Source organism: Chelonia mydas, chromosome 9 (genome assembly GCF_015237465.2).
Source record: "Chelonia mydas isolate rCheMyd1 chromosome 9, rCheMyd1.pri.v2, whole genome shotgun sequence".
Taxonomy (NCBI): Eukaryota; Metazoa; Chordata; order Testudines; family Cheloniidae; genus Chelonia; species Chelonia mydas.
The window spans coordinates 100,470,742-100,487,067 of NC_057855.1; the positions used below are offsets into that span (position 1 = coordinate 100,470,742).

The window sequence follows — 16,326 nt, forward strand, 5'->3', positions numbered from 1 at the left end:
GAGCAGCAATGGGAGACCCTTGCAGTGAGCTGTTGCCCTGTCCCCAGAGGGTGCAACTGCTCCTGCCACTAGCTGCCTGGCCCAGCACTAGGATGCCTGGTTCCAAAAGGGTCATACTCTGCAGCACAGGGCCCTGCACTAGGAAATGCTGTGTACAGCACACCCCTCTCTTCACTGGAAAGGTGATCAGGTTTGGGAGCACCCGGGCCCATGCACCTGCTGGCAGCTCTCTGAGCAGGGCAGCAGCAGATGATCCACTGCTCAGCTCTTGGATCTGCAGAAGTGCTACACAACAGGGATGGCTTCTCTTCCGTCACTCAAGAGCCTTGGTCTGTGCTCGAGGATGGCAAGCAGTGGGGCTCCCTTCCCACCACAGAGAACTAGTTGTTTTGCAGATAGACTAGATTTGGGGCCAAGGAGGCAGTGCCTGCTCTTTGCTCCTCGTGCCAGCACCTCATGCTCACACATCTGAGCAGAGAGATGGATCTGGTGAGATGCTGCAGTTTTATCCTCCCCTGTCCTGTGTCTGGGTCAGAGAGAAGTTGTGTCCCCTCCAACTAGGCTGCAGCTGCCTCCTTTCTATGAAGCTTGTTTAACCTAGGAACATGCTTTCTGGCTCTCCCTGCTCCGTGGGACTGGGATGGTTTGGTGGGGGTATGACAGCCAGCTCCTTCCCTTCACTAACCATCCCTCTCTCTCCGTAGAGTACAGCCGCTTCGAATCCAAAATCCACGACTTAAGAGAACAAATGATGAACAGCAGCATGAGCTCTGGGTCGGGCTCGCTCCGGACAAGCGAGAAGAGATCTCTCTATGTCCGGTAAGGTACACTTCCTCCCCCTTTCCCAGGCTCACGAGGAGGGGGCTGCAGGGAACCCACCACCCACCCCTGGGGCTGCTGAGGTTTGGGTGGCCTAGTTCAGATGCTATGGGTGAAATCCTGGCCCATCTGAAGTAAAGGCAAAACTCCCATTGACTTCATTGGGCCAGGATTTCACCCCAAGCCTTCCCTTGGTAAACTGCAGTGTGAGGCTGTTCTGCCTGCAATGCCCCACCCCTGCTGCAGTGAAGTGTCGGGTGCTCTGTCCGTCCTTTGGAGTCACCTACTGTGGGGGACCTCTGCAGTGACTAGCTCCTGCTGGGCAGAGGTCATTGCAGCTCAGGCCCCACCTCTGAGCGTTTATACCAGGCCAGTCTCTGTGCAGAATCTCTTCCCTTTGCTTGCAGCACCCCAGGAGACTTTTCTCTTCACCAGAGGGCAAGGTGGCTTTTCACAGTCCAGAGAGGCAGTCCCCTGCCGTGGTGCATATGTGCCCTCCGCAAGGGGCTCCCTTCTGGCCAGGCCTGAGCAGAAGCTGGCTGACAAATGCAGTTCTGTTGGAGCCCACTGAGGGCCCTGCAGGCTGTGAGCTGCATCACCCTCCTTAACCCAGGGAGGCGGGAGCTTGGCTGAACCTATCTTCCTAGAAATGTCTCTGGCCCCCAGGCCGTGCCTGCTGAGGGGAAATAGAACCTAAGTGCAACCTTGTAGCTTGACGATTCAACCCACCGCTCTGGCTTCCACAGCAGCCCTGACTAGGTCCGTTTACCTGTGCAGAGTCTGTGCTGTCCAACCTTCGCCTCATTATAGCCCTTGATACAGACCGCCCTGGAGGCATGAGGCCAAGTGCATGTTACTGAGGGAGCTGTGACTTTGGTGCCTATAATACCAAGCCCTAACGTTGCACTGAGGTAGCCCTTGCATTGCATTGAATCTCTAGTTCCCCCTTTTTGAGATGCATCGCTTTCTAGTGCTGGTCTCTCTGCACAGAGCCTGTGGCAGATCCAGGCACAGGGCAGTGTTATCTCTGACTCTCCAGGGAGTGGGCCATTTGGGACTGAAAGGACCAACAGGCAATAGGAGGAGAAATTCAAGTGGGTCTGCCAGGGGCTGGAGTGAGCACTAACCTGGAATCCTGACGTCCGAGGTCTGTCCTCTCTGCGTGGTCAGGGGTGCCCTGCATTTTCCCGTAGGAGGCACTTGGGGCAGGGAAGGCAAGCAGGTGACGCTCAGAACTTGGCGCACATCCTAGCAAGCCAGCCCCGTGGTGCAGTGAGCCCCACTCGGGCAGAGGCTGCAATGGATGCCGTGGAAGATGTAAAGCCCCCAGAGCTCATCTTGGCATGCAGTGCACAGGGAATTTCTGCTGGCTGCGACTGGGGGTGTGGGTTCGTACCCTCAGTGGGGAGGACTGGAGATCTGGGCTGGGGCTTTCACTTCTGCTGCACCCCCAAGGGCTGTGGTCGGGGTGTAGGATGCTTTCTGTGGAACTCCTCCCCTCTTCTCCTCCCCTCTTCCCCCCAATACATCCCTGAGGCAGGATCTGGCTGGAGGGGAGGGGAGCTCTTAGCTGGATTATTGCTTTGATCCCTGGACATGCTTATAGGTCAGAGCCAAGTTTGGAACGAGACGGGTTAAGTGACAGCTGCTACAGCCCCTTTATCCCCCCCAAGATCCCTGCTGTAGCACCGAGGGCTCCCCCTTACAGGGATCCAGCCATGCCCCCTTCTCTTTAGCCCAGGGCTGTGTGAGTGACTAAGTGTTTTCTTAAACTGCTAATTAAAATAACCCCACACATCTCCACCCAGCACTGTCTGCGCCGCAGGAGGGAGTAGGGCCTCTGGCTCCAAGCGGGCTTCCCAGAGGGGAATCTGCCAGCTGCAGTAAAGGCTGCTTCAGCTGTGTAGAGAGTCTGTAGGGCTCTACCTGCTCTGGGGCCCTACCTCCTGTCCTGTAGCACAGGAAGCCTCTCTGTGGTGAGTCCTGGCCTAGGGCTGTCACTGAGCCAAGGGGCCAGTTCTCCTCATGGCTCTAGTCCACTGTCTCTGCTGTACCCTAGCCCCATGAGAACTCCCAGGAAAGGGTCCTGCATGGGACTCTCTGTGCGAGCCTTTCACTGTCTTGTGGCACTCCAGCCAGGGGAGAGCAGAGCCCGTGGAGCTCCCAGGAGAGGAGTGCTGGGTCCTCTGCTGGAGGGGACGCTGGCCCTTCTCTGTAACTCCAGGCGCTCGGCCAGCAGCAGGTTATCTGTCTCTGATAGTCGCTTCCCTGAGGACTAGCATTTTCCCTCACGGGCTTGTAATTAAAAGGTGCAGGGCCTGTGCTAAATAAGCTGTGGTTTGAGGCACCCCTTGGTATTCCCGGGCCCTGCTCACGCTGTCACCCTCTCAGTTCGGGTCCAGCCTGGGAGGCCGAGCCAAGCTGCATGTGGCGACATGGGGGCTGGGGTATGTCTTAGTAAACGCCAGGAGCTGCTGTGCTGAGTGGCGTACCCAAGTGCTGGGTACTGAAGATGATGGTGCCCAAGGGTGGCTGGTGGGTGCAATATCACAGTCTGGTTCCGGGAGCTGAGCTGTGGAAGGGCATGGGGGTTGGTGGGCAGTGTGACCGTTCCCTGTTCTCTGCAGTGCTTGGCCAATGAGAAGGCAGGTTGGCTCCCTTAGTGATGGTGACTAGCCAGGAGAGAATGATCTTTCCCTCTCACTCTGCTCCCCCAAACTGCCTGGGGCACCTGGGGAAGGGGCAAGGAGAGAAGCTACACCTGTACATGAGAGCGTCGCAGTGTGGATCTGTCAGCCTCCCATCAGCCTGTAGTGTTCTGTGTCTTCCAGGTGTCAGGCCCTGTGGGGAGGTCGTGCAGTGTCCCCCTTGGGCCAAACAGGAGCTGGTGTGTACATCTGCCTTCCTTCTGGAAAGGGCTGGTCATGGGATATGGCTCAGATGACCACCCCACTCCTTCCTGCCGGGATGCATAAATGCATACAAGCCTGGGTGACTGATGAGCATCCCTTTTGAAGCATGATTTTTAACCTCAGCCTGCCCCTCCCCTGGCTCATCTCTAACCGCTGTCATTAATGGCAGTCCGGTTAAACCGTATTGGGCCATAGTCTGTCAGTGGTTCCTGTGGTTTGTGACCACACTTCTCAAAGCCATTTTATACCTGTCTTGAGGAGCCCTGCCCCAACCCTTCTGGGTGGGGTAGTTTCGAGCACGATTTAGATGAAACTGGTTGAGCTGTCGTGCTGTGGACAGGACAGTAATTACTAGGTTTGCTGCCAAACTGCCTTAGTCAGTCCTCCAAGGCAATCCCACAGTGCATGGCATGACATCAGTAGGGGAAATGTTTGCCACACTGTCTTCCAAAGCAGGAAATAACCCCCTATTCTTGAGATGAACGCACCTGCATTCCCTGGCTGTGGATACCCCAGACCTCCCCTGCCGTTGGTTATAGATTGTTAGATTCCAAAGCCAGAAGGGACCATTGTGATTATCTAGTCTGACCTCCTGTATAGCATAGGCCAGAGACCTGCCCCAAAACATTTCTAGAGCAGAGCTTTTAGGAAAACAGCCCATCTTGATTTAAAAATTGTCAGTGATGGAGAATCCATCGTGAACCTTGGTAAATTGTTCCAATGGTTAATTACTCTCACTGTCAAAAATTTGCAGTCTGAATTTGTCTGACTTCAGCTTCCAGATGTTGGATCACATTAGACCTTTCTCTGCTAGATTGAAGAGCCTGTTATTAAATATGTGTTCCCAGTATAGGTACTTATACACTGCAGTCAAGTCACCCCTTCACCTTGTCTGTAAGATAATGTGATTGTGCCATAGTTTAATGCACACTGGACGTCCCCCTCCCCCTGTGAGATGTAGGTCATTATGAATAGACTCATGGGACATCATGCCCCAGTGCCAGCCCTGTGATGCCCCAAGAGGCAAAGTGCATCTGAACTGGCTCCAAAGATCCTGGATAAGGCTTTACCTGGGCTGGGAAATAGATGTAAAACATATTCATGCTCATGTAACTGGGAGTGAGGCCAGGGACCAGCCAGCTGTGCTGCCCCTGCCTTGGCCCTCTTGCTATGTTGAATGCTCTAGTTTCTGTTCCCACTCCAAAGCCTAGGTACCTCAGGGTCATCTGGTACTGGCTGCTGTCAAGAGTGGGGTACTGAGCTGGATGCCCATAGCTCTGCTCCAGTCTGGCAGTTGCAGCTGAAGAGAGTGGCTTCCTTCTAAGTCATCTGGCCTTTCCCCAGGGCTGGCATTGGAGACACCAGACAATTGCTGTCACTCACAGAGCAGGGCAGCCTTGTGTGCATTCTGAGGCCGAGTCTTTTATCTTGGCTCCCAATGAGGGCTGATTGTCAGGAAACACTGAGCACCCCATCTACTGCCCCCAAGAATCGGGCCTTGCAGAGTCTCAGATAGGGCACCTAGAATCCCTAAGCCACTTTGGAAATGGTGGTGTGCAGCTTTCGGCCGTGCTGTGTGTATGGTCTGGGGCCCTGGCTGAATCCCGCTGGGGTCTGGAATTAGTCAAGTGTGTCGTGCCCATTTGTGGAGCCCTGTTGTACTCTCCATGGGTCTGCTTTTTGCTTTAATCCCAGACATAAGGCAGCTCACTTCCAGCGCTGGGTATGTTTCCCCGCCCCCCCCAAAAATCACTCAAAGAGGAGGGCAGTGCAGTGCAGCGCAGCCTGGTATCACTGATTCATAGAACCACAGTTTCTCCTCCCTGCCCCCAGGTGCCTGACTGCAGTGATTAGGGCATCCTATACCCGCACAAGGTATGCGTTAGAACAACATCCAGCCTTGATTTGAACCTGAGAATGCTTCTGTTGGCCGATGATCGGCACTAATGAGCACCTAGTCTAGGCGAGGCCTTCGAGCGCGGCTCCATGTTCTGCATCAGATTGCTAATCCCAGGCAGGATTTGCCGCTCACCTTCTAGCTGCCAGTGTTAAACTCCCCCTGAGGCCCATGGGCAGCTTTCCTTCTCCTGTGTTGTCACGGTCATGCAGATTCTGCAGGTCAGATGCTACTCTCAGTGAAACCTGTATGGATCTTTTGTCCTCACACCCTCCACAAAGTGATGCCTGCCTCAGCCACAGAGCACGTATTGCTGTACTGCTAGGTGCCAGAGTGCAGGCATTCTCATTAGTATCTTGCCTTCTTTGGGTCTGCCTCTGTGGCTGCATCTGGAGGCTCAGACTACTTAACCCTTGAGATAGCAAGGTGACCAACCCCTTGGGAATGTCCTAGGTAGGTAGATCGGACAGTTGGGTTGATCTTTGAGCCAGCCTGGAGCCCAGTTCCCTTTTCCCAAATCTGTGCTGGCTCTGCAGGGCAACAGCAGTTTCTCCTGACACACGAGGGTAGCAGAGCTGTTGCATAAGAAGAAGCAGCTTGCACACAGCATCTCTTCAAGCCATAACAGCTCTTCTGAACACTGCCTGGCTCCCCGAAGGCGCACCCTGCTGACCATGCACTGGATGATCTAACATCAGTGTAGTCAGGGTATGTCTACACAGCAATTAAAAACCCATTGCTGGCCCGCGCCAGCTGACTTGGGCTCAGGCTAAGGGACTGTTGAATTGTGGTGTAGACTTTCAGGCTTGAGCTGGAGCCCAGGCTCTAGCACCCTGTGAGGTGTGGGAGGGTCCCAGAGCTCCCAAACCCAAATGTCTACATGGAGCTAAGGGCCTGAGCCCCTTAGCCCGTCAGCTGGCACGGGATAGCCCTGGGTGTCTGACTGCAGTGTAGACGTACCTTCCGAGAGCAGTGCATGTGCAGCTGTGTGGCCAGAAATGCAGCAAAACCTTTCTCTGACCTGATTCAGCCTTGCAGCCAGGGTTCAGCGGCCTTGGCTATGTAAACATCACTAGCTTTTATTCTCCCTGGGTTAGTCTCACAGGAGAGGAATGGTTAAATAATTCTCCCTCCTCTTGTTCTTTGGCCATGTTAGTCCTGCTGAGCATCTGGTGGCTGGACTCTGCTTAGTTAATTCCTTTGTGAGCCACTAGTTTTACCCTGTAGTAATATACACAGCCAACTCCCTAGCTCCCTGTGTCTTTTAAAGGCAGAGACTGTGGGTTTTTTTGCATGTACATGCTATGTGCGCAGCAAGTTCCCAGCTTGGAGACTGAAGGAATGCTCAAAGGGCCTGTTTACACTCTGGAACCTGCCTGACCTGTTCTCCTAGGCTCTCACATTTCTTTATGTTCCTAATCACTCTGCTCCCAAGCAGGCTGTGCCAGCCACACACACAGAGCTTTAATTCATTGGCTTCAAGAGTTCGACCTCTCTGTGGGTTATGTGCCCTTACCTAAAAGGACCCTGCCATGTTCTGCTGTTGGCTCCCTCACCCTGGGCTTGGGGTAGGGGATGCTACATCTGACCTGTTGACTTGAGTTCCTAGTCTCGAGTTTACTGCTGAACAAAAAAGTAGCGTGTTTTCGGATGTGGCTTGTCCATTATTGTCTAACAAGTTAGGAATGGTCTCCTGGGAGACAGATTGGGGCTGGATTATCTGGGATGCTTAAAACTGGACAAAGTCAGTAAGCTAAGGCTCTGCTGGGTTTTCTGTGAAGTTCCCCAACCCCCACCCTCTAATGTTGCTCCCTGGTTTTAGTGTAGATGGTTTCTGTCCGCTGCAGGTGTGCTCAACATTGTGAGTGAAGCAGTGCCCACAGTAGGGATCCCATGATACCAGAGTCCTAGGACAAGTGCTTTTGCTTCCAGGAATTGCCTGGGATGTTGAAGTGCCTTATTCCCTCTGCTGTAGTCCAGAAGTTCCAGAAATGCCCATTTAGCTGTCTTGGATCACTCGCTCTCCCCAGCCTGGCTGTGCTGCAGTAGTTGCTGTGACCCGTGTGTGAAGGGGCTGTAAATGGGAATCTCTTCTTTCCTCTCCCTGGATGTTGAGAGGCATTGTGACCTGTTCCGTGCGGAATCCCAGGTGTCCCAAAGGGCTTTCCTGACTGCAGCACCACTGCACTAGGCTGGCTAGAGCAGGGGTGAATATAGCACAGGTGGAGGGTACAGACCATGGACATCTGATTCACTTCTGCCTCTCTACCTGGCTTCCCTGCACTTGCGGTTGGAGCAGAGGGTGTTGCTGGGGTGGATCCCAAGGAATTTCTCTCCAAACACAGCATGAGGCTTCCTTTCGAGGTTGCAAATCTGAGCTGGCATCTGAATGTGCTGGCTTCAGTTTTGAAAGGGCCCTGTCAGCCCCTGAACTCCCAGGTCTGCTCTGAAGAGTGGCTGTGGAATGGCTCTGTGGAGGCAGGGTTGGATTGTGGTTATTGAGAGATATTCATGTCTGTTGCTAGTGCCTCGAGTTTTTCCTGGGTCTTTCCTGCTGAGACCTTGTCATGCTCATTGGGAATAAAGATCCCACAGAAAAAACATAGCCAGGGAAGCTGAGAACAAGGTGTGAGAGAGACGAGAATGTGGCTTCCTCTGTGGTGACTGCACTGGTTCAGAGGGCCTGCACGACTTCCTCATCGGGTCAGCAGTTACCAGCAGGGGTGTGCCCAAGGGACAGGTGGTGTTCTCCTGACCACAGCCATGCCGGACTCACTGTGGTCACAGGGTTCCCCACACTACTGCATCCCACTTAGAACTCTGTGAGCCATAGATCCCCCTCCAGGGTAGTGCTCAGGGAAGGGAGAGGAGAGGCTCCTTTTATACACAGGAGGAAAACAGTTTTTAAAGGCACGGTTTGGGAGAAGGCTGCATGAGATACACAGAGATACACAGCACGCCTGTTGCTTTGTTATCTATGTTAAAGGGACGCAATCAATTTAAAAAATCACACTGAGACATGTACCTTCCACAGTTACAAGCCTCACCTAATGTTCCTGGAACTGAAAGTGATTAGAGAAAGAAAAGAGTTTCTCTGGCCTCAGCGTGTTTCCTGTGTGTGACAGCATGCTGTGTCTAGCTAGTGTCACTGCTTCCCTTCTTGTCTTGGGGCGGGGGGGGGAGGGGTGTTTCACAGCAACAGAGGAGAGAAGAACACATGAAAAATAGGGGAATGTGATTGTAAATGCACAAATGTTGTCTGGGGCTCATGGGCTGGACGTGAAAACTAGGAAGACTAGATCTCGAGTTGTCGCTGTCCTTTTAAAGGTTCTCTTAGAAGCTCTAGTTTTAGCCCCTGCCTCTCCCCAATAATTCAGAAGGTAATGGAGAAAAAAGGTTTCTTGCAAGTTTGGAGAAAATCACTCAAACCGCTTTGTTACTCTGACTTGACACTGTAGTTGTCTAACAGGTCTAGCCCAAATTACTACTTGGCTAATCATCCTGGGAAGCTAGTGCCCAGGTAAAACTCAACCCAGCTGGTCAGTGAGCAGAGTTACTACAGAGTAGGACAGTCACTAGTGTGTGGTGTAGGCCATCAGGCTGTGGGGCTCTGTGTAGATGTAAAGTTATTTTGCTAACTCAACCAAGGACCAATTCTGCATGAGAGAAGGCCAAGTGACTCTCTGAGATGAATTAGAGGCCTGGGATTAAGCCATCTTGAGAGTAAGCCAGGGCCAGGGTCTGTGCAGGGAACTACTGTAGTCCAATTCTGCTTTAGAGCCACAGAATAAAGACAAGTACAGGGAGAGAGGATTTTGTGTGTGTTGTGTTAGATCCTACTTGATCACAGGAAGCTAGGAGCTAATTGCATCTTAGAGTGAACATAAGGGTCCTCTAACAATGACAGTTAACAGCGCTTTCATCTAGCTTGAGTGAAGACGGCTGTGAAGCCAGGCTTCCAGCCTCATTCTGCAGCCAGGTGCGGCACGCGCTGTGACAGTTCACTTGTCGTCCTGCATTTGTTGCAGAATGAGTGTGTCTGTGTGAAGGAAGCAGGTCACACTGATTTGGAAATTTGAGGTCATTTAAAAACTTGCCGTGTGGAACCACTCAGGAGCAGCTCCACAGATATGGCTGCGGTTTGGGTTCCAGTATATGCTCTGTATTCACTCCCCTCAGAACTTGCATAGTAAAAGTAATGTTGTTCCTTTCCCTTCAATGGAAATTATCAGATCGAACTTTAGATGTAATTTTGTCACTGCTAGGAAATATTAACGATGGAACTCCTGCATCGTAAATGAAATACGTTAGATAAACTGTTAGTGCGGGAAGCATTTAAAAGTGTGGAAGGGAACTGTTTAGGGAAGGTAGAAAAATATGCAGACACATTCATAGTTCACACAGTCTCTGAAATAAAATGTACACATGTAAAATGTCAATGTAAATTCGTAAAATGTCCTGACCTGTTTGTGTAGTGGTCCCTATCCATCTACAAGGGATTTAACCACAACTCTAGAAACACTCACAGTCCCTGCCTCTAGAGGACAGGTAACGCATTCTGCAGGCCTGTCAATTCCCTTCTCTCCTCCTTGCTAAATGAGCAGTGGACCAGCCTGGCTTGGAGAACAGGTCTACTATGAGTTCTGCAGCCTTTATAGGGTGCAGATTGTTGGGTGTAGAAATGTCTGACTCACATCCAAAGGGCAAATAAGGAGAGAACACTGCTGCTGTCCTCCCTGTCCCGGCTGCTAGATTGGGTTTTCTGCTCCGTGTGGGAGGAAGCTGTTTCTGGAATAGACATGAAAAATACAGTGGGTCTCTTTGACCATAGTGGGTAGTTTGGATAGGAGAGGGTTGAGTGTGGTCTCTCTATGGAGAGTAGGTGTACGTGGCTGGTAGTGGGCTTGGAACTGGAGGACAGTGTGTGGGTTATGTGTGGAGTGCAGCTGACTGAGGTCGCCTATTTTGGGAAGGTTTATGATGCAGGAGGAGTGGGTATTGGACACCGGCAGATTGAAGCTGGCAAGCGCAAGAGCTGAGTTGCTTTTAGAATGCGTGTTGTGATATTTGAATATTTCTCTCTCGTGTTTTAACTGTGGCATTCCTTGGCTTGCACAGGCTTCAGCTTTATTGCTCTGATAAAGTTTGTTGTCAGTTAATAATTGCACACACAATGTAGGTTACAGCCATTTGGCTTTTACTGCTTCGCATACAGTATGTAGCCAGCCTAAAACGTCCCAAGGAGAGGTCCTGGGGGAGGGGGCAGGGGAAGAAGGCTGCTAGCTTCTCAGCTCAGCTGATCAGGAGTGGAAAGGCACCCTTGGGACTCATTTAATCCCATACAAAATATTAAATGGCAACTTTTCCAAACCCAGAGCAGGAAAGCAGTTGTGGGGAGATTGCTCTGATGTGGAATGGGCCCTTCCGAGCCTTTCTGATGCTGCAATACAAAAATTGTTCTTAGACATGCAAAAAGGCCCATGTATTTTCTGAACAAATGACACTGCATGAAAGAGTGAATGTAACTGGAGCTGATTTGGATCGTGACTTTCTCAAGAAATTCTGCTGGATTGGGAGTATTGAAGGCAGAGAATCTCTAGCCGCATGTTGAATCAGTAAAAAACAAATGCAAGTGATTGGCTGAAAGAAGAATTGACAGACCTGGCGGATGGAGCAAGAGGAAGGAACCTGAGGATAGTGGGTCTCTCTGGAAGAGAGATCAGAGATGATGTGCTTTCTTTTATCCGTAACTTCCTCAAGGAAATCTGGGCTGCATCAGAACAAGCTCAGTACAGCCTCCTGCTGTTTAAACCACTGGAGCAGGGAGCAGGACTCAGTGTTGTAACAAAGAAAATTAATTCACGAAGCGACAAAGAAAGAAGTGTCTTCAAAAGTCGCGTGTGTCCCTCTTGTCTAATAAGGCAGGCTGGTGACCAGCCCCGCAGGGTGAGTGCACTCAGTGAGGCTGATGCCAGCATTTGGGATCTTTGGTCCATGGTTCAGGTATCTCAAGAAAGAAAAGAAGCCCAGACTGCACATACTCTGCAACTGTGTTCTGAGTGCCAAAGCCTCAGGTCTCTCCCCTCCTCCCCCTCCTCCTGCAGTCCGAGGTTCCTCTTGCATCCAGGGATACTGGTGGTGTTAAACAATGAGAGCAAGGATGGCATCTCCATGCTCCGTCCGTCCACCTTTGTGCGCATCTGGAGGGCAGGTTCATCTGATGGAAGGGAATTTGATAAATCTGACTTTTGGCCTCCCCCAGTCTCTTTTCCTGCCCCCTTGGTCCAACAGCCTCTGCTGGTTATTACTTCCCCAGTTTCTTCTCATGTTTCAGCCAGTTTACATTTCTACTAGCACATCGGGAGGGCTTCTCTCATGATTGAGAATAACCCCTCAACATGTTGTAGGAGTCTCTGTTGTCTGATCTGTTACAATACTTCATCAGCAAGGGGAGCTTATGGCTGACTGTCTACAGTGAATTTTCCCATCATCCCTTGGAGAGGGAAGCCCGAGTGTGGTGTGTATGGACAATGCAGATGTTTTATCATTAACATTGGTTAGGGCTGAAACTGCTTGAAGAAGTTACGGGATGTCAGAGAGACCCTGGCAGGTTAAATAAACCCACCTGCTCTATTTTACTAGGAAACCAGAGATCCTGGAAGCCTGCAGGAGTTTTTAAAATCTATCTTTTCAATGTGCTGTTCACATCTCTGGCCTCCCTACCCTCCTGAGCCAGGGGAACACAGCACCGGTCAGAGGGTCCTGCTGGAATGGAGGGGGACAAAGGGGCCTCAAATTCTATCGTAGCAGGGGTATCACTTGCCCAGGAAATGGCTCACCATGCGGGTGGCTGGGCTTATGCAGGCAGTTTCTGTTTGTTGGGTCGATGTCTCCGGCTGGGAGAGGTCCTCACAGCAGAGCCAGGTCTGAATAAGGAATGAACTGATTTCTGAGGGTCCCAAACGCGTGACTCCACCCTGGCCAGGTTCCCTTGGGGTGCCCAGCCCCAGCAGGTTATGGAATGTTGCCTGGTCTGCCCTGGTCTGACCCACCTGCCATCCAGTAGCCACTGGCTATGGCAGACTCGCCGGCTGGAGTGGCCTGCACCACTGTCAGCAGGGGAGAGTCTCACTTCTCCTTCTGTTCCTTTGCAGAGCCCTGTTTGACTATGACAGGACCCGGGACAGCTGCCTGCCGAGCCAGGGGCTCAGCTTCTCCTATGGGGACATTCTGCATGTTATCAATGCCTCAGATGATGAGTGGTGGCAAGCGAGACTAGTGACCCCCCACGGAGAAAGTGAGCAGATTGGGGTCATCCCCAGCAAAAAAAGGTGAGTGTCGTTGCAGCAGCCCTGTTCCCCTCTCCCCATTCTCCACAATGGATCTGGCCAAGCGCAGGGACTGCACCTATGTGGCATTGCATGGACCTGCTCCAGCTGCTAGGAGCCATCGGTGGTGGTGATGCCAGTGACTCGCACCCCCAATTGTATGTGTGACTCCCTCACTGGCAGCTGCCAGGAGGCGGCTCTCACTGGTCCCCCGTGGGGCTGTGCACCATCAAGGTCGGGGCGAATAGGAAGCAGGGGTTGGTGATAGGTCTGCAGTGAGACCCTTTCTCCTGAAGTGACCTGGATTGTGACTTCCTTGAAGAGCAGCTGAGGAGACGAGAAGAGCAGTTGGTCCTGTTCAGCCGGATGAGAGTCTGGCTCTGCCATGGTTGAAAACTGGGGTTGGGGAGTCCCCAGTCTTGCTAGCCCTGAGGAGCTCAAGACCCCTGATGCCTGAGCCATGCAGCCTGTGCCTTGTGCCACTGAGGATCTGTCTGTGAGCCAGGTCCCATCCAATGTGAAACCACAGAGCCCAGAGAGAGGAGGAACCAGCTAACCACCAGCTCTGCTTGTGGTTTCTGTGGGTTTAATGTCGAAACAGATGCTGGGGTGTGTGAGACGGGAGCAAGGTTTCACTCCCCTCTGTCGCTGGGCAGAGGGGTTGGAACGTGCAGGTGCCAGTGGGTACAGGTGAGCTCTGCTTGCTGCAGGGGCAGTGCCCAATTCTTCCTGGCAGAATCGGATCTGCCTGCTGCGGGGAGGGGAGGGTCCTGGTCTGCAGAGACTGAGAATGTCCTTTGGGCAGCTTTCCAGTGTGACGGGATGAAGGCCTGGGGCAAAATTCAGCCTCTCTAGTGGAGCTTGCTCCCCGGGCAACCTCTGCACACGTGACCCTAGCATAAACCCCATTCCTAGTTCCAGGGGGACCAGCTGAGGGGAGGGGAGAGGCTTTCTATGTCCTCACCCTGATCCCTCCTAGAGGTGAGCTGTTTTGCTGTGTGCCTGTGTGCGACATGTCTGTCGATTCATCCATCTGTCCTTCCTCAGGAGTGCCTGGAAAGGGGCAGCCCACACCCTCTCCTTCCCCCTGAGGGGCCCTTTGTGTAAGGCACACTCTTCAGCTTATCAGCTTATTGAGGGCTGGGCTCCCCACTGGCTCCTCTCCCCTCCAGATTCCTGGCGCTGGTTAGACTCATGACAAGCTGCCTGATCAAATCGCTGCTAACAGCAGAAGCTGCTCAATGGCCCAGAGCTGCCTCCAAGTGTTCTCTCCTTACAGGCGGCATGGTCAGGTGGTTTGGGTGCCAGAGGGAGCTTTAGTCCCTGGATGCGGCGGTGACCATTGGGGTGCAGAGGTGACCCTCTGCCGCCCACCAATGTAGCTCATCAGGCACGGTATGGAGAGGACCAGGGCAGGGCAGCGAGCTGCACATACATGAACTAGGGCTTTCTCTCGTTTGACTTTAATCAGGGTGGAAAAGAAGGAGCGTGCACGATTGAAAACAGTGAAGTTCCATGCCCGGACTGGGATGATTGAGTCCAACAGGGTAAGTGCCAGAGCGGCGGTGCCCGGGATGGCCTGAGGCGGTAGCTAGAGGGGCCAAGGAGCATCCGAGGCTAATGTTGTAACGCTTCTCACTTGGGAAGATAGGCAGAGCATTCCTGAGTAGAGGCAGCTGAGACCAGTTGGACTCAAGTTGTGTGTGGCTGGGCTGCCTCTTAGGCTTCTGTTCAAACTGCACAGCAGATCCCTTCCTGGGCTGCATGGGTTTTGGCAAATCTACAGAGCTGGCAGCCTGGGATGGCCAGGCCATTTGGACAAAGACACTTGAGTGTGTAGCAGAACCTCCCTATGACACTGTGTGTGACCCCATAAGCTGGTGGTCAAGCCCTAGATTGCTTGTGAACAAAAAGTGTATCACAAAACACCCTAGCTGGGTGGAGCTGACTTCAGACCTTCTTGCACAGGCACTTGTGACTTCCCTACAACGGGTGGCTGGAGGTCAGAGCCTTGCTGCTTAATAAACAACGCTTCAGACAAGGAAGGGGGCTTTTAGGGTCATGGCCTTGCTCCTGTGGAAAGCGGATTGGGTAGTCAACCTTCCAACATCCCTACAACATTTTTCTCTGCACTTAATTTTTTTCCTGCATTATAGTTTCCATGTAATCTCCATGATTTCATTTGAGGGTGATTGCCCTGCCACAGATCCTCATTGTCTCTTCATTTTAATTTTTCGTGCATGCGTTAAACGCCATTTGTTTTTTCTGTCCTCCCTTCCATCTCCATGTTCTTCACAGTCGATCAAAACGAAACGTAAAAAGAGTTTCCGCCTCTCCCGAAAGTTTCCATTTTACAAGAGCAAAGAGAACCTGGCCCAAGAGAGCAGCGGACAGGAACGTAAGTAGCCGCTGGCCAGAGAGGGCAAAGTGTGCAATCCCCACCCAAACCCCAGCACCTGCTCCCTGTGTGGCAAGCTGGGCTGAGTGCATTTCCCTCGGCAAAGAGCCTCCATTCAAAATAGCTGGGAATCACCTTGCATTGGGCCAAACAGCATGACTCCGCCCTTTGAGAACTGTTCTGGGAGCCTTCTTATTTGGAACTGGCTCAGCAAGCAGATAGAGGCAGGATGGGACTTGCTGTGGGACCAGTGGGTCCCTCTGAAACTGCTTACCAAGCTCTGGCTGTACCTCCCAGAGTGTCCCAGTGGCTTCCCACCCATATTGAGAGACAGACCCAGAGCCTGCAATGGCTTCCCAAGCTCAGGAGACTCAAATGGAGTGTTGCCTCTTCTCCCGCTGCATAGCAATGGTGGAAGCGGAGCTCCTGCCTTGCCCTCTCCTCCGAAGCTGTTCCAGGTATAGTGGCACTCAGGCTGAGCTCTGGCCATCACAGCCATGGCTGGCATTATAGAGAGAGCATAGAACAATGTGTGTCACTGGGCAAAGCCAACCCCGGCCTGCCTGCCTGTAGAGAAGGGGACGTCTCTCCTACCTGCCTCATCCCTTCCCTAGTGCTCAACTCCCAGCCATAGGTGCTATGTCAGCAAAACTGCCTCTCCCAGCTGCTGCCAGTCTAGCTGCCTCTGGCCATGGCCCAGGATTTCTGTCCAGCCTCTGGGCGATGGAGACCTACCTGGCACACTCTCAGTTGTTTGGTGTTTTCATCCTTTCACAACTTCTCAGGACGTGATCAAACCTCTACTCTGCCTTTCTCTGCTCTCCCTGATGTGCCAGGGGCTCTGCCTTCTCCCACTCTCCCCCTAATGTGCCCCCAGGGGGGCTCTGCCTTCCCCCGCTCTCAGAACAAGGTGAGGGAATATGGTGCTCAAAGGCTCGTTTTTAATGTTGTAAATGGGCAGGTGTGAGAGGG

The 16,326-nt window shown here is 52.4% G+C and overlaps 1 protein-coding gene across 1 annotated transcript in view; it reads left to right on the forward strand.

Annotated features, from left to right (window-relative positions):
• DLG3 (discs large MAGUK scaffold protein 3) overlaps positions 1 to 16,326 on the forward strand; it is a 177,184-nt gene that overhangs the window by 143,063 nt on the left and 17,795 nt on the right. Inside the window, 4 exon segments of the mRNA XM_043522989.1 lie at positions 705 to 819; positions 12,783 to 12,959; positions 14,428 to 14,503; positions 15,255 to 15,354. Coding sequence (XP_043378924.1) covers positions 705 to 819; positions 12,783 to 12,959; positions 14,428 to 14,503; positions 15,255 to 15,354 — 468 coding nt within the window.